At 50.7% G+C, this 26,656-nt stretch overlaps 1 protein-coding gene across 18 annotated transcripts; it reads left to right on the top strand.

Moving 5' to 3' along the window:
- The first annotated feature begins 151 nt into the window (after window positions 1-151).
- Window positions 152-26,018, top strand: Dlg4 (discs large MAGUK scaffold protein 4). 18 transcript variants are annotated; one of them, XM_087191715.1, is made up of 20 exons: window positions 152-173; window positions 9,244-9,309; window positions 12,674-12,727; window positions 12,876-12,926; window positions 13,119-13,243; window positions 13,333-13,502; window positions 13,591-13,727; window positions 13,873-14,017; window positions 19,194-19,489; window positions 19,671-19,773; window positions 20,055-20,169; window positions 21,709-21,885; window positions 22,157-22,193; window positions 22,278-22,305; window positions 22,439-22,486; window positions 22,568-22,669; window positions 23,034-23,206; window positions 24,129-24,238; window positions 24,756-24,847; window positions 25,078-26,018. In XM_087191715.1, exons 4-20 carry the CDS (start codon window positions 12,897-12,899, stop codon window positions 25,182-25,184), a joined length of 1,995 nt encoding a protein of 664 aa, XP_087047841.1. In that variant the 5' UTR covers window positions 152-173; window positions 9,244-9,309; window positions 12,674-12,727; window positions 12,876-12,896; the 3' UTR covers window positions 25,185-26,018. The 18 variants fall into 18 exon arrangements, with proteins under 18 accessions (XP_087047841.1, XP_087047840.1, XP_087047845.1 ...); XM_087191714.1 differs by having other exon boundaries at window positions 12,674-12,728; window positions 12,868-12,926; XM_087191719.1 differs by lacking the exon at window positions 152-173 and adding an exon at window positions 1,338-1,549 and having other exon boundaries at window positions 9,244-9,408.
- Window positions 26,019-26,656: the final 638 nt, after the last annotated feature.

The following is a 26,656-nucleotide window of genomic DNA, read 5'->3' as shown; positions in this document are numbered from 1 at the left end:
AGGACTCAAAGATGATTGATTGTGTTAGTCTCTTCCTGGTCTCAGTCCTCCCTCACTTGCATTTTGCCAGCTCCCAGGTCAGCCCTCTGGCTCCTGGCCTCCCCACTATTGTGGTGGGCACCCCCCAACCCTCCTCACGGTGCTGCACAGTGACCTATTCCAGGGCATGCTTGGTAAGTAACCCGTTTTCTGAGAGTCCACAGTTAAAGGGGCTGGCCTGGGTCTGCAGGACAAGTATTGAACTTCATGTAGGCTGGTTGGGAGAGTATTTGTTCTAAGAAGGAACCATGCAGGATTTTTCTAAGGTGTGCTCCAGCCTCATCAACCAGCTTGGCTAGAAGACTTCCTCCCTTATTAGACAAATAGCAGAGAAGGTGGCAAGGGTGACCTGAGGGAACTGGGCTGGGGTAGAGTAACTCAGTTCTGCTCCTGTGACAGACATCCTGGACTACTACGCGGTTTCCATCTCAGAGAGTCAGGTAAGGAAGCAGAGGTGGGTGCCTGGCTTCCTAAGGGAGCTGCAAAATCTTGCAAATATTAAACTGAGACTTGGGGGCCCTGGTGACAAATTCCTGAGTTAGTGGCCTAGTGGCTGAGGGTACTGGGAATGCACTTTTTGCAGTCTTTCCCCTTTTCTTTGCCTGCCCCAATTTCAGACATTAGGATCCATGACATAATTACTTTTCAGGCTTTCTCTTGTGAAACCCCAGAGAGAAAGGGTCCCCAGGGATCCCCTCCTGCCAGCCCCTCCCTCATACTGTACCCCCTACTGTGCCCCCCCATCAGTATTTTAGCAACTATGCTCTGGCTCCCAGGTCAAATATGGGTGCTTCCTCCTCTAAGAAATGAAATCCATCCTGAGAGTTTTTGCTATCATTACTGGAGGCTGGCCACGTCTCCATGTTTGCCTCAGGGCCTCTCTGTTTCTCCTATCTCCTTTCCCATTATCCGGGTTCCTGCCAGCACCAAAGGAGTTAACTCCGCCAAGGCACCCCCCCCATTCTGGCTCCTAGCTCCCTCCCTCCCTCCCCCTGCTTCCTCTCTCCTCCTCTCTCCCCTTCCCTCGGCTCCACGGCTCCCTCGGCCGCTGCCGTCTCCAACCCCCCCCCCACTCCCCAGCCACGGCCTCCAGCCCCTGGCCGTTTGGCAAGACCCTCCCCTACCCCGGGGCTCCCCAAAATCCAGCTCCCCTCCCCCACCTCAGCTCATGCCCCAGCCCCCGAACTCAGGGGCTGTCAGCCCCCGGTGCCCCCGCCCCTCCTGAGAATCGGGGTGTGCTCCCCAAGCCCCCTCCCCTCCACTGGGGAGCCCCTTTTAGGGCCCCCTTCCCCTCCCTCCCACGCTCCCCTACCCTTTCCTTCTCCAACCTCCTCCTTCCCCTCTCACCCCTCCCCCCATCCTGGCCCCCCCTGCAAAAGTGGGGTGCGGAGGGGGGAGGGGTGAGAACCCACCGAGGGGAGGAACAAAACTCCAATGAAGTCAGAGCCCCTTACCCGCCGCCGCGGCCAGGCCCCCCAACATGGACTGTCTCTGTATAGTGACAACCAAGGTAAGCATGATGGGGACTATAAACTGAAAGGAGAGTATGAATTTGAGGGGAGGGGATAGGCAGGCTTTATCTGGGGCTAGAGACCCTGGAGTGAGAGTATCAGAAGTAAATGTATTTGGGGGTCATAATTTAGTTCAGGGGTTCATATTTGAGAAAATGCTGGATTTGGCCACAGGTGCCTCCTGGAGCAATCCTTTTGCATTTGCAGAGAAATGGAAAATTTGGGGTATTTTATGGTGTGGGGCTTGGTGGGCTTTGGGGTTCACTGGCAATGTCTGAGGGCATCTTATTTCAGGAGAAGACAGGCTCACATGGGAGTCTTGCTTGTGTATGTGGGAAGGTGGGCTATGTGCGTGTGGGGGTTCTGAAGAGGAACCTGGGGAGAAAGCAGGCTTTCAGGTGCTTTGTTCAATTTTGGGGGGCTCCTGGCATGAGGGTAAAGGTTATTGGTTGCCAATGCCTAATAGGTTTGGGGGTGTCAGCTGGGAAGGAAGAGGTGGGCCTTCAGGGTATAGAACAAGCATCTTGTGGATACATTTGGGGATGTCCTCTTGATTTGAGGGAACTGTTAGTTTGGGGTTCAGATATAGAATGGAGAGAGTTGGGAGTTGTAAGAGGGCTGGGGCCTGATACAGAATCACCTGAGGTAAGGGACCAGGTGTGATTAGAATTTGGGGTACTCCTATGGGAGTTAGAAGATTGCAACAGCTGAGATTGCCAGCTCCTGAGGATGCTGATAGGTTTAGGGAGAGAGGAAATTTGAGGAGGGGGATGCAGTGGGTGGTGCAAAATTTGAGGATGGCCCAGGCATGTGCCTAATATCCTTATCTCCCACATTGCAGCCCGCTCTGCTCAAGAAGCGTTGAGAAGAGATGTATGAGACTATTGCCCCTGATGTTTGGGATCTAGGTGGGGAAGGACACCTGGATATAAGAGTCCCTGAGGACTTATGACCCTGGTTACAGGGTAAAGAGGCTACTGGGGTGAAAAGGTGGTGGCTGGCAGCAGCCTGGAGTCCCAGGAGGTTGTTGTGTGGTTGTCCCCTGGAAAGGAGATTTTGGATGGGGAGTGCAAGCAAGCTCCTGGTGGGATGCAGATTCCTAGGTCTTTGCTTCCAGACTCTGGGACTGGAAAGCTGGATGCATGGTGTGTGGAGGGAGGCTTGGGCGGGTGGCAGGCAGCTGGGGGGTGGGGGGTGGGACAGGAAGTGGGGGCCGGGGGGAGGCGGGGTCCTGGTGAGTCACAGGCTGGGGAGGGGGTTATATTTAGTGGGAACTGCAGCTTCTCATTCCAGGGAGCTGAGGACACACATGCTCCCTGCCACAAACTCACACATGTGTGTACACATGCATCGCGCACGTGTGAGCATGACTGGAAGCATTTGAGGGCTCAGGACCCTTAGGTCCTGAGCCCTCAACCCCTCTCCACCAGGGCTACTTGCTTATGCCCCATTCTGTGGGTTGTTTCTTCCTCCTGTCCCCGTAATTTCACTAGATTTTTGTGCCTTGGTTTCTTTGGCCTGGTTTCCTTTCAGTGTTTGTGAGATCCTGTGTATTCCTTCTGTCTCCTGGTCTTAGGCCTGCTCCTTGGCATTGGCTCCTTGGCTGTGGTGCCCTGTGTGCAGGTGTAGGTAGAATGTCCATTGGAATGTGTAGGTTCTGCTCCAACACGTGAACACATTAATGTGAGCAAGGGTGAGGGGGTTGCCGACACTGCAGCTCTTCTAGATGGGGTGGGGGTCTTATTCATACCCTTCCCCAACTCCTGCTTCTTCCATGGAGCCTAGGGCTGAGCATCTCTGAAGCAAGACGTGCACGGAGAATCATGCATTTGGGGTTTTACTGAGGCGTGGAGATCCAGGCTTGCCACATTCCTTGGCCAGAAAACTTGTCTGCCTCGGGATGGGAAGGACTTCAACTCCCATAAGGCCCTAAGGCACAAAAAGCCTAAGCGATAAGAGTATTGGTACTCTCAAGTCTGTTGGGAGTTGTGGTTCATTGCTATCCAGGGCAGCGGAGGGTTGCCCAGGAGGAACCAGCAGGGGGCACATGGATTCTGTCCCCCACCAAATGCTGGGTGGGTGGGGTAGGGGAATGCTAAGGCTTCGTGGTCATTGAGCTCCTAGGTGCTGTCTGACGACCTTCCATCTTTTCATAGCCTGTATTTACAGATTCCTGCCGGAGTAATTTAAGGAACATTTATTGAATGCCTATTATGTGGTAGGCCCTGCACCTTGTGTAAACTCTGCTTTACATCTAGCTATCATTCAGTCTTAGTTGGTACCTATATCTCTGCCAGCGTCTCTGTCTCTGAGCATCTCTTTCTCCCACTCCGCCCCCGTCCCTCCCCCTTCTTCCCTCGCTGCTGCCGCCGTTGCCATAGTAACCGGCGACGACTGAAGTTGCGTGGCGGACTTGAGGGCCGGGCGAGGGTGGTGGAGGGCGGAGCAGAACAAGTGGGGGTGGGGGTGATGTGGGGAAAAGACCAGAGGTATTTGGCCGGGTCTCGGAGGCGAAGCGGTTAAAGCCTCTGGGTGGTCCTTATTGGGCAAAGCTAAGATGCTGGGGGCGGGGCAGTGTGGCCAGCAGCCTCATTCATTGGCCGACAGGGGCGTGGCGGAAGGACAATGTGGGCGAGGCTGGGGGAGCGAATGGGCGGGAAGTGGACGGAGGCGTGGTCTCCTGGTAGCAGGTGGGCAGGGTCTGGCTTACTCTATCGGAGGAGGCGGGCAACAACCCTCGGAAAGGGGAGGGGCTGAGTTACCTGACGAAATAAGGGCGGCACTGACCTCGGAGGGGCGTGGCGCGGTAGCTTGTGCCGAAAGGAGACCTGGTTTCAGGGGGCATTGTCCACGTAACTGAGGGGCGCGGTGGTCTTTGGAAAGGAGAATCCGGGGGTTGGGAGCTCTGATGTCTTAATTTTCCTGCTCAGATTTCATCAGAGCACCCCTCCTACTTCTGCTCTATGTTCCAGGGAGACGGTTGCTAGGCGACAGCAAAGTCCTTGATTGCTGCGTTGCCAGGCAACAGGGAAACGGAAAATGGAGGGAAAAAGGAAATGGGGGATGGGGCAGGGTCTTAATGGGCTGTAGCTCCCACTGGTGGAGAAGCAAGTCCTGTGCATTTTCTATTTCTGAAAGGAATTTGGAGTCCAGCCCCTTCCGCACCAGCTCCTTCTATCTGGATATGAAACTAGGCCACTGGGGGTCATCTTGGGGGCGCATCTAACAGATGCTGCTCAACGCATGGGCGTGATTTTACGGAAATTGTCCTATCTGACATGGCTGGGCATTTTATAGAAGGAAGACAGCTGATTTGAGGAGACTCTGGTTTTAAGAGCTAGAAAGTTGGGCATTCAGTGGAAAAATATTTGAAAGAGAGGCTTTCAGGTTCAGTTGTTTCGGGAAAAATGGAAGCCTGCAAAGAGACTTGAGGCAGTCCATTTGGGGTGTTCTTGAAGATTTGTGGGTCACTGAAAATTTCAACTCAGATCTTACTTTGGTGAATATTTTTTGAGGCTTGGGTATAGGAAGATATAGTTGAGAACAATCTCTCGACAAAATTGGAATTCAGAATCATGGAGGGGATGTTGAGATGTGGTGAAGGCAGCCAGAAAAGGGAGTAATTTCTTAATTTGAGGGATAAAGCAAAGGATAGGAAGCATTTCTTTTTTCTTTTTTTGTTTTTTTGTACCGGGGATCGAACTCGGGTCCTTGAACTTGCGAGGCAGGCGGTGGAACCACTGAGCTAAATCCCCGGCCCCAAGCATTTCTTAATATAAGGGGTTAAGAATAAATAAAAAAGATTGCAATTGAATTTGGAGGGTCTGCTTTAAGGTAGATTTAATATTCCCTGAAATTGGATTGGTTCTGGTGTGGTGTTAGGGACTGACATATTAGAAAGTCCAGAGTATTATTAGATTCAGTAATTTGGACAGGGGCCTCCAAATAAATTTGAAGATTCCTTATTTGGATTTTTATATTAGCGCAAAAGTAATATTTGCACTAATTTCAAGGTCTCTACTAGTGGACTGGGGGATAGATATGATTTAGAAAGGGATGGTTTAAGGGATATATTAGTTTGAGGGTACAACTAGGATCTGTGGTCCTTTAAACTCTAAAAGAAACATTGTCTGGTTATCATGTGGGACTGGACTGCAGGGAAGAATGGTTCCAGTTAGAGTAGGAGATGTCTTGGTATCTCAAGTTCACAGTCTTGGGCTGGGGCCTGGTGGGAGAGATATTTGAGATCCCTTAGGGGTTCTTGAAAGTGAAGGAGAAATGCCAGTTCCTTCCCTGTACCCTGGGAGTACAGTAATGATTAGATATCCAGTGAGGTTTTGGAATGGTTAGGGGCCTGGTGATTTGGTGGGAGTTTGGGATTAGGTGGGATAAGGGATGCCTAAGAACTAGAGAGATAAATTTGTAAAATTTCTAAATTTTCGGAGTCTCTGTATTCGTAGAGGGGTCGGAGTAGGAGTCTACTGTGGAAGGTGAAGCCCACAGTAAAACAGCTGTAACCAGGGAAGTTGGCCAAGAGGGTCTCCCCTCACCCCTCTCTTCCTTCGTGACGCTCTCCCGTACTGCGCAGGCGCCTCCCCCCCCCCCCCCCCCCCGTCGCAGCCTCCTCTTGCCGCGGCCGCCGCAGCCCCCGCCCCTCTGCCCCTCCCCCTCCCCCAACCCAGGACCCTTGCTATCCCACCCACCCCCTCCCCTAAGTCCCCCTCCCTTTCTCCATGTCGGCTCGGAACAGATTCGCCTCCATGTGTCTCTGCGTGGTACGTGCCGCGGTACGGGATCCGGCCCCGCTCCCCTTTTCTGGGACCCTTCAAATCTCAGGGTGCAAGCTTCAAGTGCTGTCGCTCTTCCCTCTGGTTGGTGTGGGGTCTCTGGGTTGCAACTTCTCCAAAACAGGCGCAGTGGGTCGCCCTGATTATCATCTACTTTAACTCACACACCTCTATTTGGGGTGAAAGCCTCGGTCCAGGTTCTTCTGTGCAACTGGGGCTTTGGTGGGGAGGGGGAAGGGGGAAGGAACAACTGGCGACCAGTCTGTGTCCCTCCAGGCCTTTTACTTGTTTCAGGCCCTACTATGTCAGGGGTGTGCAGACCTGTCCCAATAGCATCCTAGTTGTCACCGTCAGAGCCCTGAGGCCCAGTGGGTTAAAGGAGGGGGATCCTTCTTCCTGTTCTGCTTTAGTTGCTCTGTAAGCCAGGACTGAGCGATGCTCACATCCCTACCTCCAGTATGAAGTTTCAGAATTGCTGTCCCCCACCTTCTTCCTCCAGGACCCCCTCCCCCCATGTACATCAAAAATTTCCAGAGACTGAACATAGGCCTGACTTCCTTTAGCCACATCTTGGGAACTTTAGTTCTTCATTCTGTGTTCCCCATTTCACTCATGTTGTCTCGCAATGTCAAAAAATCTTTTCTCTTGCCGGGCCTGGTGGTGGACGCCTGTAATCCCAGCACTCGGGAGGCAGAGGCAGGAGGATCGCCACGAGTTGGAGGCCAGCCTGGGCTACAAAGTGAGTTCAGGGCCAGCCTGAACACAAAAGCGAGACCTTGTCTCAAAAAAAAAAAAAAAAAAATCTCTTCTCAGTGCCAGACACCCCCCACCACCTGGCGCATGGGGTGGGGCAGGGAAAGATGGGGTCTCACTGTGATGAAAGTTTTACCTTTACTTTCATTTCCTCTATAGAATAAACGAAATGTTCCCGTTCATGCTCCCATTCTTTTGGTGTACCCTGACCATTTCTTCATCACATTCAGGAATTTTCTCTGTAGGTGGGGGTGAAGATGGAGAAACATTGGACTCAAACTATTTCCTCAGACTCCAAAACTTGGAGCTGCAAGTTTTGGCCCTGTCCCTATCTTGCAGGGAACTGGGGGCTTTGAGAAGTGAGAGGAGAGAGCTGCTTCTTCCCCTTCCTTTTGGATCCCTCCATTCTGGGGCTTTGTTCCTCAGCTCCTGCACTGTCCAGACTGAAGACTACCCTCTCAGGGTGTGAAATGAACAACCTTTTCAGTTTATATAATTGTTGTTCAAGGTGGTTCAGCCTTTGAGGAGGGGTATTTTGACTGTATTCATTTCACTTTCCTACCTCTCCACTTTTTGTGGCCTTGGTATTGACAGCTGCAGTTCAGGATTCTCTCTGTAAGTCTGTGACCCATACTTGATAAACTCATATTTTCTTTTTTTAAAGTCTCTTTAAACATGTCAGGGTGCTTAATTCTAGTTGTCTGTGTGCCTGTGTTTATGTTGACAGGACCATTTCCCTCCTCCATTCTCTCAGTTGCCCTTAGTTAACCACAAAGTTGGATTACATTCTCAGCTTTGGTTCTTCCTCTTCAGAATTTTCAGAATCATACTGTAGTATCAGGCATTTCTCTTGATAGCCTTCCTTCTGTTTTATCTTGCAACTCTTGCCCTCCAAATGTTGAGGTACTCTCAACTTCTCAGAAACTTTTGGGAGAGAAATTGTGCCTCTTTACCAGTGCACCAGTGGTGTATTCTGACTTCTACAGTCCCTGAAGGAGCCCTGTGTCTGGTAATCTCTTCATCCTTCCCTGAGCCTAGAGTCTGGACTCTTTTGCTTCCATGGGAGACAACTTCCAAGGAGAAGGGCACAGGAGGGCAGAGATGTGGAAGGAGCCATGCAGAGTTGCTGCCATTGAATGCTGTCACCACCTGCCCTTTCTCTCTCTGGCCCACAGTTAATCTTATTTACTGGTGTCCTTATTAAGCTAGCACAGGAGGCCCTTGAGATGGCAACTGCTTAATTGGACAGAGAATTTGGACATATCAGGCCTTTACCCCAAAAGGCTAGCAGGAGACCAGAAATTCACTCTGAGGCTCTGATATTACCCTCTTCCCCAGTCAGTGGGCCTGGTACCAGTTCCTGCCCTCTCCTCAACCCTTCTTCCTCTGTTCCCCTCTGCCTCCCTCATCTCATCCACCCCTTTCTAGTATATCCAGATTAGCTAGCTGAGCTTCTGGCTAATGCAGGGTTAGGGCTAGTTCTGGGTCCCTTTTGCTGACTACTTGAGAATTACCCAGGCCAGTGAAGGAATAGTGGGACAAGCTTAGCCTTGCCTTGCCTGCGGGTGCTGATGCTAAGTACCTCCCAGTTGAAGGGTCTGACTTTAATCCCTCCCTCAGGCATGCAAGGTGCTGGAAAGCCAGTAGTTCATGGGGTAGAGGCTGCAATGGGGAGACTGAGGCAATGAAGGTGGGATGCAGAGTAGGAGCAGCAAGTGGAGTACAGAAAAGGGAGTCTTAGAGAAGCAGGGAAGCTAGGGTTGGGATGTGAAGAATGGGTTGTGGAGAAGGGTCAGGGGCTAGAGCTCTTGAAGGATAGAGGGAGAGGAAGGTGAACACTTGGGAAAGGGGTGAAGACATAGATGCCAAAGGAAGGGAGGTGTGGTACAAGGCCAGGGTCCAGGGTTGTGCAGAGTGAGAGTTGGGGGATGGGGATGGGGCCTGGGGGGAGAAGAGAGATGCTGAGGCCCTGGCAGGAGAGGGGGCTGTTGGGAGGGTGGAGAGAGGGGAGCCAATGGGCTGGAGGAGAGGGATGGGGAGGAGCTGGTCAGGGCCCAGGGCCTTCTGCACAGCACTGGCTGGGGGAAGAGGCACGGGCGACTGGAGCCTGAGGCACTGGGCCGGCCTAGTGATACCTTGGTCCCCATACCCAGAAATACCGCTACCAAGATGAAGACACGCCCCCTCTGGAGCACAGCCCGGCCCACCTCCCCAACCAGGTAAACGCCCCCGAGCTGGTGCACGTGGCGGAGAGGAACTTGTCCCACCTCGAGGCCGTCCACGGGGTCGTGGGCCACGCCCACCTCTCCCCCCTCAAGGTAGGAGACCCTGGCGGCCCCCTCCCCAGTGCGGCCCTCCCTCGGAGCCTCGGAGCTGCAGCAACTCCTAAGGGCCGGTAGGGCAAGAGCTATGGGGGGAAGGCTGGGAGGGGCATCTGGGGCTTGGGCTCCTGGGGTCTGGGGGAGGGGGCGTTTTGGGAGTGGGAAGTGTTGGAAACACTTTAGTCCTACAAAGGAGAAACAGGTCAGGCAAGTGGGAGTGGATGTGTAGCCTAAAGCAGAGAGAGAGAGAGAGAGAGAGAGAGAGAGTCTAGAGCGCAACGTGCTGTGTGCCTGTGAGACGTGTGCCTCCCCCTGGAAGCCCCCCATGCCACAGCCTTCTTCATTCCTTCACACCCCAACCTCCTCTTTCGTTTTCTGTGTCCAGAGCTCTGTTCTAAGTGCCTGCTGCCCTCACTTGCTCCTGTCCCTTCCCTGCCTCCTCCCCCACCTCTGCCTCTGGGCCCTGCTCTCTCTGCCCCTTAGTCTCCAGCCCTTTCCATCTGTCTGGCCTGAGACTTCACATTGTGGGGCCCTTCTGCCTCTTCCTCTGCCCCAGCCTTTGCTCTCCTCCTGTGCTTCCTCCCCCTCCGAGTCTTTCCCTCCCTGCTGGCTGGCTGGCTGGTTCTTGATGCTGTGTCTCTCTTCCTCCCACGCATCTCCTTCCCGCTCTTGCTGATCCCCAGCTCAGGCCTCTGCGGCCTGATCAGTCCTCTCTGTAGGTCAGCCAGCTCCCCTTTTCCAGTTTCTCTCTTCCTCTCGGGCTCACCTCTACCCATATCTTCTTTCTGTTCTCCCTTTCCCTCCCTATTATTATTCACCACCACCTGTTTCCCCCTCCCCTTCTTGTGCTTACAGTGTGCTTTCCCTTCTCTGGCCCAGTCCACTTTCCATCTTCCCCCTCAGCCTCCTCTTCTGGGGACACAGGAAGAATAGGAATGGAGAGTACCAGTCAAACAGTGAAATTGAAGGGGGCCACTGAGTTCAGCAGTATGGGATGCCCCAAGAAGGGGGAAGTTGTTGGCATTTCAACAAGAAACAGGGAGGTTACTGAACCAAGGGAGGGGATCACAGCAGGCCCTGGGACTAGACGTGGAAGGGGAAGAGTTGGAGGACGATAGGAAAGGTCAGGCTCCTGGGACAGGGGACAGACAAGGATGAGGCTGTGGGTCTGGGCAGTGGATCGAGCTGGTGGTTCAGAGGAAGGAAAAGGCCCTGGAAATGGGAACAGTTTAGAGTATGTATTTGTTTGCAACTCTGTGGCTGCAGTGAATGAAGGAAGATTCTAGATGTCTTTGCAAGATAGGGCTGTTAAGGCCCTGGGGAGGAGGAGGACAGAGAAGGGAGGCTTGAGGGGTGCCAGTTAGTACAAGCAAGGGAGTTGGAGCTAGGGAATGCATGGAACAGAGCTCAGGAAGCAGATGGGAGAGGGAGGAGAATGCTGGAGGCCATTGGTGATTGTGAGACCTCTCAGGACAAGGCTGGGAAACAAGAGAAGCCCCAGTTTTCAGAGGAGATGGTTAGTGGGTTGAGAAGTGAAGGACTGATTGGGGGATAGAATCTTAAAGGTTTGAAGATAGGGTAAGGGAGGAAGATGAGGGTCTCTCTGGGGAATCAAATTAGGAAGGAGGGTTACAATAAGAGATTGCTAAGGGATGGGGTTCGAGAGTGGGATAGGGACAGGAAACTGATGAAAAATGGAGGCTGGGGTTGGAGTATGGAAATACTGAGGATGAGAATTGGGATCTAGATGGAGGGTATGGGTGGGGTGGCGAAAATGAGGCATGTACTGATGAAGGATTGGGTAGGGGGCGAAGTTCTAGAATCCAGATGGTGATTGAGGATAGGGTATGCCATGTAGGTTGAACATCTGGATGAGATTTTGGCCGTCAGTGGCTGTTAGCTAGACAACAGTGTTTGCTGTGATGTGGAGGGTCCGGGGTAGTGTTATTAGAATTATGTATATGAAATCTATTATAGAGCCTGAAAAGTGGCCGGTAGCTTCTAGGATTGAGAAATAGGAGTAGGAGAGAGACCCTTTTGGAGGGGGATAGCTGAAGGAGAGGGGGAATCCTCGCTCTTGGTCTGCTCAAATAAATATTTGAGAAGGAAATAGGTTGGGGACCCCGGAAGGAGGTTCTTGGCGGCCACCCCAATTGCCATGGAGACCTGGCTTCTGTTGCCTTGGCAATTGGGGAAGCCCCTTGGACCAGCCTAAAACTGGCCCTGCCTGGGAGTCGATACTGGGCTGCGTCAAGACCACTGACGTCACAGACCTGGGCACGCCTCACTTTAACCCTTTCCTAAATGAGCTGGGGGTGGGGGAAGAGTGGATGAGGAGGCTAAGACCCGGATGTCTTTCACCACTTCCCCCTTTTGACGTTCTGTACATTTTGTAGGGTGAGGGGCGCCGGGGTGTGTGGAAGACAGGTTATTCAGGATGCGCTGCGCCCACGAACCTCTTCGGCCTGGCCTCCTGTGGGCCAGGTTCAGGGGTAGTGGGGCACAGGGCCGGATGGGTGGGGCTAGGAGAGCCCTTCCGCTTGGGAGTCCAGCTGATCCTAGGCCACGCCCCCGCCTGTTGTCTTGACTACAGGGCCTGCAGGAGGTGGGTCTCCCTGGTCTTGGTTGGTCATAGATACCGTTGCTAGGTAACAGAGTCCCTGGAGGAAGGGGTAGATTGGTGGGTGAGAGAGATGGAGGGAGGCGCCTTCAGTTGGGGAAATCCCGGATTGCTGGGCACAGGTTTCAGGGCAAAAATGAGGTGAGGGACAAATCGGGTAGGATTATAAAGCTATGTGGGTAAATATGGGGGGATAGTGACAGAGAGGGAGGGCAGGAAGGGGGAGAGGAAGACCTAGTGGACATGAGCCCTGGTTATATGTGTGTAGCACAGAAGGCATGTAACACCCTGTAGTGTTACATCCGGTGAGAGGCTCCCTTTTCTCCCCAGCCTCTCCCCTCTTTACCATCTGCTGCTCCCCTCTCCGTCTGGCTGTCTCTCCCTTCTTGCTTCTCAGATACCTCCTTCTACATGCAGGGGCCCTGGGCTGGGTAGAGTTGGATCCGGTGCACTTGTGGATCTGTGCATATGTGTGTGTGTTATGTGAACTGAGGCTGGGTCCTAGAGGAGCCATAAGGGTGATGGAGTAGGTTTGGTTAAGCATTTGAAAAGGGAGCTAGGCTGGTGGGACCCACCCTTGGTTATGGGCTCCCTTTGGAGCCAGGGCTCAGGCAGCTTTTCGTCTCTTGTCTTCCCTTGCAGGCCAATTCTCCTCCTGTGATTGTCAACACAGACACCCTAGAAGCCCCAGGATATGTGAGTTGTTTAGATTTTGAGGTTGGACCATTGCAGAAGAGGGAGGAAGGGAGGGCCTGGGTGCCTGCATGGGAAGAGAGGGACAGATTCTCAGGTTGGAATGTCTGTCTCACTGTTGCTGTGTTTCTGTCCCGTGCTGGAGTTACAGGTGAATGGGACTGAGGGGGAGATGGAATACGAGGAAATCACATTGGAAAGGGTGAGCCAGCTTCTCCATCCGTCCCTTTGGCTCCTTGTCTGTGTCTCTCTGTGCCTGTTTTCTAGGTGGCTAGTCCCTTACCCATGTCCATTTGTGTTCCGGCTGCCACACTCCAAGCCATTCCCCTCCCCACTAGCTTTTCCAGAACTGGGCAGTGAGGGAAGCTAATCCTCTTGCCCTCCTTCTTCTCAGGGTAACTCAGGTCTGGGCTTCAGCATCGCAGGTGGCACTGACAACCCGCACATTGGTGACGACCCATCCATTTTCATCACCAAGATCATTCCTGGTGGGGCTGCAGCCCAGGATGGCCGCCTCAGGTGGGAAAAGGAGATGGGATAGGAAGCTAGTTCCTTTAAAGGAAGGGCAGCCGGAAGCTCTTGGCTTAGACCCAGCTTGCTGCTCCCAGGGTCAACGACAGCATCCTTTTTGTAAATGAAGTGGATGTACGGGAGGTGACCCATTCAGCTGCGGTGGAGGCCCTCAAAGAGGCAGGCTCCATCGTGCGCCTCTATGTCATGCGCCGGAAGCCCCCGGCTGAGAAGGTCATGGAGATCAAGCTCATCAAGGGGCCTAAAGGTAGTAACCCATTTTGTTCTGACTCCGTCCCAACTGTCTTGCTCCTTCCTAGGCAGCTGGCCATACCTTTGTACTTTCCTGCATTCAGGTCTTGGCTTCAGCATCGCAGGGGGTGTAGGAAACCAGCATATCCCTGGAGATAATAGCATCTATGTAACGAAGATCATTGAAGGGGGTGCTGCCCACAAGGATGGGAGGTTGCAGATTGGAGACAAGATCCTGGCGGTGAGGACCTCCAGCACTTTTCTGCCCCAAACCTGGGTCTCACCCACAGGCCCTGGCAGGACCAGGATTTCTACCACCTTACCCTAGTGCATCTGCCTTCTGGGTATTTCTTACTTTGTCTGAGCTTTGCTTCCTTTGACCCCAGGTCAACAGCGTGGGGCTGGAGGACGTCATGCATGAGGACGCTGTGGCAGCCCTGAAGAACACGTATGATGTTGTCTACCTAAAGGTGGCCAAGCCCAGCAATGCCTACCTGAGTGACAGCTATGCTCCCCCTGACATCACAACCTGTGAGAGCCCTCCAAACCCCAACACTCCCCATTATCCCATCCCCACCATTCCATCCCCATGATGTGCAGTCCCATGGCAGCTCCTGTGGCCATTCCTCTGTACTTTACCCTCATGACATTGTTACACTTCTGATCCTTCCAGTGGTTGGAAAAGAGATGGAAAATCAGTCACCATAGTAGCACTAGAAAAGATTGCCAGTGATACCCCTCTCTCCCTCAGGCCCTCAGGGCACCAAGGCTCACTAGGTTTTATGCTAATTTGATCAAATCTTCAAGGAATAGATGGTTTTTATGTGTTTTCAGAGTGTAGGAAACAAGGCCTTTCATCTCATTTTATGAGGCCAATTCAAATGTTCAAATAGGTGCTCACTTCAGCAGCATATATACAAATGTTCAAGTGGTCACAAAGATAACATAAAAGAAGGAAACTAGAGACCATGATTAGTTCTAAATAGAGATATAAATGGTTTAGTTCCATAGTAGGAACACAAATAGGAGCATATTAAGAGAATAACATTGACAAACTAAGATTTGTTTCAGAAAACTAAAGATGATTCAATATTAGGAAATCTTTCTGTCTCTCTCTTTTTCTTTTCCAGAACTAGGGATTGAACCCAGGCAGGCTGTATCATTGAGCTATGTCTTCAGCCTATTTATTTATTTAAATATTTAGTGGTACTGAGGATTGAACCCCAGGGCCTTTGCACTGAGCTGCATCCCCAGCCCTTTTTAAATTTTTGAGACAGGGTCTTGATAAGTCTCTAAGTTGCCCAAGCTGGATTTGAATTTGTGATCCTCCTGAATCAGCCTTCCAAAGTGCTGGGATTATAAGCATACTCCACTGTGTACTCAGATGGAAATCTCTTAATGTGATTCATTATACTAAAAAGTTAAGTGAGGGGCCTGGGATTTAGCTCAGTGGTTCTGCTGCCTGCCCTGCAAGTGCAAGGATCTGAGTTCGATCCCCGGTACCAAAAAAAAAAAGTTAAGTGAGAAAAACTATAAGATCATCTCAAGTAGATATGGGAAAGTCAGTTGATTAAATTCAACATCTATTATTAGATGAAATTTTTAATAAACTAGGAGTAGAGTTTTCCTTAACATGATAAAGAGTAGTTATCAGCATCTAACAATGAACCTTTCATAATGATAAAATCCTAGCAGTATATCCATTAGTTTAGGACTTAGGCAAGGATGCTTCTTATCACTACTCCTATCGTTCATTGTTTTACAGCAGAGTTTCTCAATGTTGGTATTACTGATATTTTTGGATGTGATAAATCTTTGTTGTTCTTGGAATTTCCAAGATTTTATTTTGTTTTTTAGACAGGGTCTTGCTATGTAGTTCAGGCTGGCCTTGAACTCACGGTACCCCTTCTGCCTCAGTCTCTCAAGTGCTGGGTTTACGGGTGTGTGCTATGATGCCTGGCTCCAAGAATTTTATAGAAAAATTTTTTTAGACCTAGGGCTAGAACCTAGGGCCTCACATGTTAAGCAAGTGCTCTACTCTTAGCCCCTTGTAGAATATTTTAAAATAGCTATCTTTTGGGCTGGGGATTTAGCTTAGTGGTTCTGCCGCCTGCCTTGCAAACGCAAGGACCCGAGTTTGATCCCCGGTACCAAAAAAACAAATAAAATAGGTATCTTTTTACCCATTTATTTTCTTTTTATTTATTTTTTATTCCCTTATATTGTTGATATGAATTCTTATTTCTCTTACACAGCTACTTTTTTTTGTAACTGGGGATTGAACTCATGACCTTGTGATTGTCAGGCAGGCGAAGTGCAACTGAGCTATATCCCTGGCCCCAAAGCTACATTCTTAACCTCTCATTTTATTTCTGAGGTTCTTATTTAATTCACTTTTTTTGAGAGAAGGTCTTGCTAAATCTCTATATTGCCCAGGTTGGGCTTCAAACTTGCAGTCCTCCTGCCTTAGTGTCCCAGAGTCTGAGGCAACTATACCTGGCCACTTAATTCACTTAGATTTTAATCTGGATTGTCCATAGTATAATTTACAAATAAGGGTAATTTACTTTCTGTCTTTTCTTTTTCTTTTTTTTTTTTTTGGGGGGGGTACCAGGGATCGAACTCAGGTCCTTCTGCTTGCGAGGCAGGCGCCAGAACCACTGAGCTAAATCCCCGGCCCATACTTTCTGTCTTTTCAAATGTAAGATTTATTTATTCTTGTTTTGGCTTGCTCTAAAGCAGTAATTCTGTCTCTCTCTCATTTTTTTTTTTTTTTTTTGAGATAGGGTCTCATGTAGTTCAGGCTAGAGTTAAACTCACAAGGTAGCCCAGGCTGGCCTTGAACTCTCAGGATCCTCCTGGCTCAGGCTCCTGAGTGCTGGGAGTACAGGTGTGCTCCACCATGCCCAGCTCTTGTTTTTTTTTTTTTTTTTTGAAACAAACAGTTATTGGTACATCTTAGATATACATAATGATAACATTCATTATAGGGAATTTGTACCTGTACATGATATATCTTGCTTTAAAGCAGTAATTCTCAACCAGGGTAATTTTGCTGCAGCAGTTTTGTCATAACAGTTTTGATTGTTAGGACTTGAATGGGGAAGGATAGGGTGGGGAGGAATACTATTGTCACCTAATAAAAATATAAACGACAAGAAATGTGAGAGTTATATGAAAAAAATGATGAAATGGTACTGAAAGACAAAACTGTTTCTAGATGGAAAACCTTAATAAGTGAAAAATCTCAAACCTCTAAATTAGTTTATGCATTTTATGCATTACTGATGAGAATTTTAATATTGTTTTCCTCTAGGAACTTAGCAGGTTGATTCTAAAGTTCAATTGGAAAAATATGTGTGGGAGAATAGCTAAGACATTTTGGAAAAAAATAAGATATGACTGCCCCTACTAAATATAAAGTCATACTTAAAACCATGTTCAAAGCTGAGCGTGGTAGTGCACACCTGTCATCCCAGCAACTTGGGAGGCTGAGGCAGGAGGCCAGCATGGGTAATTTAGTGAGACCCTGTCTGAAAATAAAAAATAAAATTCTCTATAGCTCAGTGGTAAAGCACCCCTAGGTTTGATCCCCAGCAATGCAAAGTTGAAACCAAAACCATATTAAAATCACATAGTATTATTTATAAATACCATAACAAACCAAAAGGAACCTGGGCTTCTTGGAAAAAGGGCTGCTTGCAAATCTTGGGCAAGCAATGTGTAAGATAACTTTTGATGTCTTTCATGCCAGACACAAGGAAGGTATCCATGGCTACTAGGGGCAAGTCAAAGATACAGGAGCCACATTGAAGAGGCTCCTGAAATTCAATTAAGACTCATTCAATAGCTGGGTATGGCGGTGCATGCCTATAATCTCAGCACTCCAGCTTTGGGAGGCTGAGGCAGGAGAATTGGCACGAGTTCAAGACTAGCCTGAACTATGTAGTGAGTTCAAGGCCAGCCTAAGCTACATAGCAAGACCCTGTCTCAAAAAACCCAAACAACAACAACAACAACAACAACAACTCATTCAATAGGTGAAAATTGATGAAGTGATAATAATACTTAAAAAATAATTGGAGGCCAGATGCAGGGGTGTACTCCTGTAATAACAGCATTTGGGAGGCTGAAGCAGAAAAATTGCCAATTTGAGCCCAGCCTGGGCTACATAGTGAGATTTTGTCTCAAAAACTAAAACAATGATCAAATAAATTTCGGGCTAGGAGTGTATCTCAGTAGTGGAACACTTGCCTAGGATATCTAATTTCCTGGGTTCAAGCCCCAGTATTGCAAAACAACAAAATGAAAAAACAAGACAAAAAATTTGGTACCTTTGGAGGATGCTAGTTTTCATTTGTTATGAAAACAGATAAATAAAGGGAGAGAGTCAAGCATCCACCTTCTCTTTCCTGTACAAATTGTACCTTGGGATACCAAAGAGTTGACCCAGGACAGTTCTTTGTAAAAGAACTCCTACTAATAAATGTTCTCATTCTCCCCTGAAAAGAAAAAAAGTGAGAGAGAATATCATCATATCTCAGTCTTTGGTGAATATTAGAACCAGGCAGTGGCTACAGAAACTTAAGTGAAAGACTGAATGAACACGTCATTATTTTATTTTTTTTGTGGTACTGGAGATTGAACACAAGGCTTTCACACTGAGCTACATTGCTAGTCCTTTTTTAATTTTTGTTTTTAGTTTTTTATTTTGAGGCAGGATATTGCTATGTTGCTTAGTTTCCTAGGCCGGGCTTGAATTTATGATCCTCCTTCCTCAGCCTCCCAGGGTACTGGGATTACAGCTATGTGCCACCATGCCTGACTAAAGAGATTTTTTTTTTTGGTACCGGTGATCGCACTCAGGTCCTTGTGCTTGCGAGGCAAGTGGCAGAACCACTGAGCTAAATCCCCTGCCCCCTTTTAAAGAGATTTTTTAAAAAACAGTGATTTATTATTATTTTTTTGGTCCTCCTGCATGCACTAAAACCAATGTGTAGTTTTCATTTTATTTGAAATTATCTTAGTGTTTAAACATTTAGGAAATATTGACTTACTGGTTGGTATTCCATTACATAACATTTTATAAAGGATGGACCAGGCTGATGATAATAGCAGAAAACCAGATATTCAATATGTGGTGACTCAGTAGGAAGTACAAAGTGCAGTCTTGAAGTATACTTGCACATTGAATTTGAATCTAATTGAGCCTCTAGAACAAATCTCCAATTTATAGGAAAAACATGGGTAGAGGCACAGGTTAAACAGGACTACAGGGATAGAAGCAGAAATTTCTTGTTAGAATTTTCCTCACAGAGCGTGGATAAATCTTTTAGACAAATGACCTAGTTTTTCAACAAATGAATGGCCAGGAGAAAAAAACTTTGTGGGTTAAGAGATTTGAGAGAGACAAGAAAATCCCAAAAGCATATTCTTAATATTCCTCTTTGACTTCACCATCCCTGGCATACTGAGGTCATATAATCTTCAGATTCTTTATCCTTTGGGAGAACCATTTTTTGATGTCATTTATAAATTCCTGGCCCTCACATTGCTGATCTGAGGTTCCCTTTGTCACCCTGCCAAGGGTGGATAACTTCCTTTTCTCCCAAGTCTGGCTCTCTTGGTTCCTTCTGGAGAGGGTGGGCTGGTGGGTGCTCTTGTCCTTGCATTTCTGTTTCATCCTTCCTCCTGTATCTTCCCTCAGCATATTCCCAGCACCTGGACAACGAGATCAGTCACAGCAGCTACCTTGGCACTGATTACCCCACAGCCATGACCCCCACTTCCCCTCGGCGATACTCCCCAGTGGCCAAGGATCTGCTGGGGGAGGAAGACATTCCCCGAGAACCGAGGCGAATTGTGATCCACCGGGGCTCCACAGGCCTGGGCTTCAACATCGTGGGTGGCGAGGATGGTGAAGGCATCTTCATCTCCTTCATTCTGGCTGGGGGCCCCGCGGACCTCAGTGGGGAGCTGCGGAAAGGGGACCAGATCTTGTCGGTGAGGGAGGGCCTACCCTCGGCTGCACTGCCCCTGTCCCCCAAGGCAGAGCCTGGAGCTCTTGGGGAGGGGCTGGGTGGCTGAAGCCTGGTGCTCCTGCTGGACTACTCTCTCTTCCACTTGGACCCAGGAAATGCTGCCTTCCTGTCTCTGGCTACTCAGCTTCTTCTTCCTTCTCTAGGTCAATGGTGTTGACCTCCGCAATGCCAGCCATGAGCAGGCTGCCATTGCCCTGAAGAATGCGGGTCAGACGGTCACGATCATTGCTCAGTATAAACCAGAAGGTACCAGGCCTGAGGTGCCCTGTCTTGTGCCTAAGATGGTCCTCAGAGGCTGGGCTAGTGGTACAGTCCTGTGAGCCCAGCCTGGGTAACTTAGCAAGACCCTGTCTCAAAAAAGGAAAAAAAGAGGTTGTAGTTCATCCCTTGGTTCAATCCCTGATACTGAAAAGAAAAGAAAAAAGATGATACTCAGAATTCCATCTTCTCACCTTATGGCTTTAGTAGGGTGGAGGGGATGGCAGTAGAATGAGGCAGAGTTCAGAAACCTTGTCCTTCTTCTTTAGAGTATAGCCGATTTGAGGCGAAGATCCATGACCTTCGGGAACAGCTCATGAACAGCAGCCTGGGCTCAGGGACTGCCTCCCTGCGGAGCAACCCCAAAAGGGGTTTCTACATCAGGTCAGAGGCTTCCTCGGCTGGGCCCCTTAGCCCCCATTAGAGTCCTCTTTCCCATGCCTGCCCCCTGTTCCTCTGCCAGCTCTTCCTAAATCCTGCATGATTCTCACTCCCCCACCCAGACCCAGTGCTTAGCTGGTGTTCACAGGCTCAGCTACACAGGTGAACTCTCTGAAATACTCCATTTGGAATGGAAGATAGCTCTGCTCCATCTCCCTGTTACCTCCTAGCCCTGGTCACCTTGGCACTCCCTCAAGGACTCCCAGATTACTTCACAATGGGGCACCTAAAAGGTCCATACAGGGCCTATAGAATTTCCTTTTTTGGGGGGATTTAGCTCAGTGGTTCCGCCACTTGCCTTGCAAGTGCAAGGTCCCAAGTTTGATCACCAGTACCAAAAAAAAAAAAAGAACAATTTCCTTTTTTTGTTTGTTTCTTAAATAGGATCTTGCTGTGTTACCCAGGCTAGCTTCAAACTCCTGGACTCAAGTACTCCTCTTACCCTGACCTCTGAGTGGCTAGGAGGGACATCATGTACCCAGCTTTGGATATTTTGAATATTGTTCCAGCCTTGGCATCCCAGTGGGCAGTCAGGAGGACATGGACCACAGCTCTCTTGGGCCTGTCTCCTTTCTCCTGTCTCTTCAGCAGCATTTGCTCCCTTTTTAAGGCTCCCCTTCTCATTGATTCCTCGTTCTGGCCCCCAGCCCCAGTGTGGTCACTGCGATTTAGGTTTCTGATGTATTTCCTCTTCTCAGTCTCTCTGATCCTGTCCGCCTTCCTGGCCTTGTCTGTCACTCTATTCTGCAGATGTCTCTGAGAGCTGTCAGCCTTGGCCTGGCCTCTTCTTGGAAGCCCAGACCTGCAGTTCTGGTCATCTGGCTTCTCGCTGTCTCTCCTGGGTTATCTCACAGGGATGGACTACTCAGCATATCCCAGACTGAGATTGCTATCTTTTTCCTGGTTCCACCCAGGCACCTGCCTTACACCTGAGGCTTTGCTCTGTCCTCCCTCTCTGGGGGTCCAAAAAAGTCCCCAAGGTTGTTCGCTTCTGACTCACAGATGATATCATGTGATCCTAGAGTCTCTTCCCTTTTTCCCAGTCCCATTTCCTTACTCTGAATCTTCCCTCTGTTAGAGAATCTGTCCTTCTCCTGTCCTGACCCTGAGGGTTGTTACTGATTGATAGGCATTAGATACTAATAAGGGTTACCAAAGTTTGCCAACAAGTGACCTTTTTCTTTTCTTTTTTCTTATGATTTTGAGCAGATTCATGGTAACTTAGGTGCATGCATATTGCAAACTGCTTTCTGGAGTTCTTGCTTTCTACACACCACACACACCATGCATTATTGTGGCAATGATGAGTAATAGCAGAGCTTTTGGGCCTTGCAGTTTTTGGTTTCCTGTGAGTGTACCATCAATACCCCACAGATTGTGGCAAACCTCTTGCCCCGAACCTCCAGGCTGGCTCTCAGGGTGGCTGGTGGATCCTTGCTGGAGTCCTCAGCCAGGCCCTGACTGTAGACCCTTGTCCTCTAGGGCCCTGTTTGATTATGACAAGACCAAGGACTGCGGCTTCCTGAGTCAGGCCCTGAGCTTCCGCTTTGGGGACGTGCTGCATGTAATTGATGCTAGTGATGAGGAGTGGTGGCAGGCGCGGCGGGTCCACTCTGACAGTGAGACTGATGACATTGGCTTCATCCCCAGCAAACGGCGGTGAGGCTCCTGGGGCTTGCATCCTTCCTGCTAAAGGCACTGAAGTTCTCAAGGCCTCCCAGGGTGTGCAGCCAGCAGGGGACTCTTGGGGGCCTGTCTGCTGGGCCTCCTGAGGACTATGGCGCCTATGAACCTGTGAGGGCGACAGCTCCTCATGGTGGTGCATGGGGCCCAGTACCACTGGGGAGGTTCTCAGCTGGGCTGGAGGGTGGGGTTGTTAAGCTTCTTATTGGACATTTCCCTACCTTCCACCCCTCCATGTATCCTGCAGGGTTGAGCGGCGGGAGTGGTCAAGGTTAAAGGCCAAGGTAGGTGGAGGAAGGGTGAGCTGGGTGGCAGAGTGGGAGTCTCACTGAGCTAAACCCTTAACCATGGCTGCTTTTTCTTCCTAGGACTGGGGCTCCAGCTCTGGATCACAGGGTAGGTAGGGTCAGTTGGGAAACCCTGGGGGGAGAGGAGCACTGAGTTGTCCTTGACATCTTCAGGAAGGCGAGGCAGGGACTCCAGGTCCCCTGTCTTGGAGATTCTTGAAGATAACCCTGTTTTTTATCAGGTCGAGAAGACTCAGTTCTGAGCTATGAGACAGTGACACAGATGGAAGGTGAGCTCTGGTCCCTGCCATGGCCCTGGCCTTCCTGCTCCCCTGGTCTGTTCATGCTTAAGCCCAGCTTTCTCTCCTCAGTGCACTATGCTCGCCCCATCATCATCCTTGGGCCCACCAAGGACCGCGCCAATGACGATCTTCTCTCTGAGTTCCCTGACAAGTTTGGATCCTGTGTTCCCCGTGAGTGCTGGGTCCTTGGATGGAGGTGGAGATGGGAGTGGGGTGGGGGCCCCAAGGAATCCCACTTGTGAGGGCCCCAGGCAGAACTGCCTGTAGGCATTGGAGTGCAGGGGCACAGGGTTCCTCAGAAGAGGGGTGCTTCTCAGTTACTCTCATGTTCCACAGTAGCCAAGCCCAGGCCAGAACCTGGGAGGGCCCGGAGGGTGCAAAGGGAGGTGGGTCTGTCCTTCCTCAGTCTTGGCTCCCTAGTGGCCTCTGTCTATGAAGACCAGCTAGGCACTCTGGGGGTTTGGCTGAAGTAGGCAGGTTTTAAGATAGAGGGATGGTGGTTAGATCTTTGGGGGGGTGGGTGACTTCCTGGCAGATACGACACGGCCCAAGCGGGAATATGAGATAGATGGTCGGGATTACCACTTTGTGTCCTCCCGGGAGAAAATGGAGAAGGACATTCAGGCGCACAAGTTCATCGAGGCTGGCCAGTACAACAGCCATCTCTACGGGACCAGTGTCCAGTCCGTGCGAGAGGTGGCAGAGCAGGTAGGACCTGGTGGGCACCCTGTCCTCTTCCTCTTGCCCTCTCCCCACCCCATTGCCTCCCTCCAGCTCTCTCTAACTCTCTTTCTCTCTGTCTCTTTCCCTGCTGGGTCTCCACTTCGCTCCTCCACCTCCTTATCCTCTTGGGCAACTCTGTCTGGCTGCCTGCTCTCTTGTGCCCTGCTTCCCTCGCTTGCTGACCTCATGCTCCCCACTGCCATCTGTCCCTTTCTCTCCCCACTTCCCTCCTCCATGCCCCATTTCTCCTCATTTCCTGTGGCCTTCTCTGATGGCTTGGCCTCACCCAACTTGGTCCCTCCTTTCTTTCTTATTTTCCTCTGCCCCCTCCCTTTCCTGGGGTCCTTACTCGCCTTTCTTGCTCCTCTGCGAACTCCTTTTCCCTGCTGCTCCCCACCCTGGTCACCCTCCCTCTGCTGCTCCTTTCTCCATCTGCCTCCTCTCCTTCCCATCTGTCTCTCTTTGATCCTTCCATCTGTCTGTCCTCTGTCTGTCCTCACCTCCCTCCTCCCTCTATCCTACTTCCTTTCTTTCCTTTGCTTGCTTTCTCTACCTGTCCATCTTCACTTCTGCACCCCCAACCCACTCTCTGCTGCCCCTGCTCTGCCTTTGTCCCATGGGTAACCTCCCTGCCTGTTTTTCATCATGTCCTCCATTCCATCCCTTCCTTGCCCCCTGTGCTTGGCTTTCCATCTTCCCTCTCCTTTTTCTCTCTGTCTTTTCACTCTTTCTGATCACGTCCCTTTCCTGCCATGACTCTGCCCACATATCTGTTGGCATCCATGTCGTCTCCCCTTTGGCCAATCTCTGTTCCCACCTTTTCATATCCTTTGTCCCTTCTTGGCACCTCTGTCTGTCCTTTCCCACCACCTGCTGGTCCCCCTCCGCCTACCCTGCCTGCCCCCAGGGGAAGCACTGCATCCTCGATGTCTCAGCCAATGCCGTGCGGCGGCTGCAGGCGGCCCACCTGCACCCTATCGCCATCTTCATCCGCCCCCGATCCCTGGAGAATGTGCTGTGAGTATGGTTCCGGGGGCCTCCCCTCTGCTCCCCACATCTGCAGTTCTGGACCTCTCAAGTTCTGTCCATTGAACTCTCCCCTCAGAACCCTGGACAGCAACTCCAGCAGCCCTCAAGGGGAATCTGCATGGGGAGCTGGAACCCAGAGGTTGCAGGGAGGCCCAAAGGCCTTTCCCCTCCTCTCCTGCCTTAGAGTAGGCAGGGCTGTACTTCCAGCAGGCCCTGAGGCCATGCCAGGCCCAGCAAGCCAGGCCTGAATGCCTGGAGTCTGAATGCCTTCTGTGGCACTGAAGGCTGGAAGGCTGAGCTTTGGAGAGGTCCTAGGAGCACCCACACCAGGCTGGGTGGGTTGTGGGCAGACACTCACCCATGCCCCAGAGGATATCAGGAATTGTATTTTTTCTATGAGCTCCAAATTAGAAAATACCAGTTGCAACCTAACATCCCTGGATGGAGGAGGTAAAAGACAGGGCAGGGCCCACACTCAGGTCTGCATCTTTCTCTCTCTTCACAGAGAGATTAATAAGCGGATCACAGAGGAGCAAGCCCGCAAAGCCTTCGACAGAGCCACTAAGCTGGAGCAGGAGTTCACGGAGTGCTTCTCAGGTGAATGTTCACTGAGGCTGTCACCACAGGGGCCACACACAGTGTGTTTTTGCTCAGATTTGACAAAGCTGCCCCTGTTTAGGAAGAGATGCCCCTGAGGGTGGGTGAAGCCCCGTGGATCATAGCTGGGTGAATTAGAAAAAGGGGCCCCGCCTCTGCACTGGTACCCCACTCCCCTTGGCCAGGCATCCTCAGGCCATGGCCTCACTCCTTGTTCCACCCACTCCCAGCCATCGTGGAGGGCGACAGCTTTGAAGAGATCTACCACAAGGTGAAGCGTGTCATTGAGGACCTCTCAGGGCCCTACATCTGGGTCCCTGCCCGAGAGAGACTCTGACTCCTGCCCTGGCGTGGCCTGGACTCGCCCTGCCTCCGACGCCCAGGCCCTCGGTCTGGACTGAATCGCCTACGTCCTTCGAGCCCCAGCCTCCTTCCCACCCCTTCTTATTTATTTCCTTTCTAACTGGATCTAGCCCATTGGAGGGGGGACACTCCTCTGCATGTATCCCCGTACCCCAGAACTGGGCTTCTGAGCCCCAGGAACCTGGGGTCTGGGTAGGGCGGGGAGCCAGGCTCCTGGTTCGGAGCCCTCGCTCCTTAGGACCCTGTTCCTGCTGCTCCCAATGCACACACAGACCCACTGGGGGCCGCCTGCCCTCCCCCATCTTTTCCCACACACATTCCAGAAGTCAGGGCCCCTCTCAAGGAGCACCCGCTATAGGGATGCAGGGCCACAGGCCTCCGCGCTCTCCTGAGGCAGGGTCTGGGGTCGCCCCTGCCCCCATCATAACTCCCCACATCCCTTGATTTCTCATTTATTTTTTTTTCATTTTTTTTCTTCTTAAAGGTGGTTTTTGGGGGGAGAAGTAAGGGAACTCCACTGTGGGTCCCTTGCCTTCCAAACGCCCCCACCTTTTTTCTTTGCCGGTTTGCATGAGTGGAAGGTCTAACTGTGGCTTTTATTTTTTCCTGGGAATTTTTTTTTGGGGGGGGAAAGGGGAGGGATGGGTCTAGGGAGTGGGGAATATGGGAGGGAGGGTGGGAGGGCAAGCTTGGGTCAGGGGTTGGTGTCTGGGAGCCAGGGGAAGACTGGAAATGCTGCCACCTTCTGCAATTCATTTATTTATTTTTCTTTGAGAGAGTGAAAGGAAGAGACAGATACTTGAAACAATGTGTGGCCTGGTTATTTGGGACCTGGGTGGGGGTCCAGGGATGAGTGGGTCTGGTAAGTTCAGATCCTTCTTCACCCCATCCCAGAGAGGAGGGGGTGGTGTGAAGAAGGGTCCTTGCCGGGAGCTGGCAACACAAGGAAGTGGTGAAGAATGAGCTTGGGAAGGGCTGAGACTCTGTCCAAAGTCACCAGTAGACCCAAGAAAGGGAGGGCCGGCTTCCACTGGGCCCTGCGAACTCAGTCCAGCCCCAGTGGCTCTCTTGGGCTGCCTCAGTCCTGTTGGCAGCACATTGGTCTGAAAAGGAAAATAAAAAAGCTCCTTGGGGTACAGTGGGCTCACATCCTAATGAAGACATCATAAGTTGAAAATGTCCTGTCAAAAATACATGGAGAGGGCCAGGGATATAGCTCAGTGGTTCCGCTGCCTGCCTCGAAAGCACCAGGTCCTGAGTTCGATCCCCGGTACCAAAAAAAACCACAAAAACACAACATGGAGGGGCTGGGGATTTGGCTCAGTGGCACCGCACCTGCCTTGCAAGCGCAAGGTCCTGAGTTCAATCTGTGGTAACAAAAATCACAACCCAAAATGCATGGAGTATACCTGACCAACCAACCATCATAGCTTAGCCTGACCTATT

This window comes from Heterocephalus glaber, unplaced genomic scaffold, assembly GCF_053883595.1.
Source record: "Heterocephalus glaber isolate CG9 unplaced genomic scaffold, H.glaber_assembly_v1.0 deba00001564, whole genome shotgun sequence".
NCBI lineage: Eukaryota > Metazoa > Chordata > Mammalia > Rodentia > Bathyergidae > Heterocephalus > Heterocephalus glaber.
The sequence above is the reverse complement of the archived record's forward strand: the minus strand, read 5'-3'. Positions and strand labels throughout refer to the sequence as shown.

Excerpts from the sequence above, each read along its gene's own strand:
- Dlg4 (XM_087191716.1), top strand. The coding sequence starts at position 6,284 with ATGTCGGCTCGGAACAGATTCGCCTCCATGTGTCTCTGCGTGGTACGT. Across the intron at positions 12,729-12,867 it reads CCTAGAAGCCCCAGGATATG|AGTTACAGGTGAATGGGACT; the intron begins TGAGTTGTTTAG and ends GTCCCGTGCTGG. Across the intron at positions 22,194-22,277 it reads GGTCAAGGTTAAAGGCCAAG|GACTGGGGCTCCAGCTCTGG; the intron begins GTAGGTGGAGGA and ends TTTTCTTCCTAG.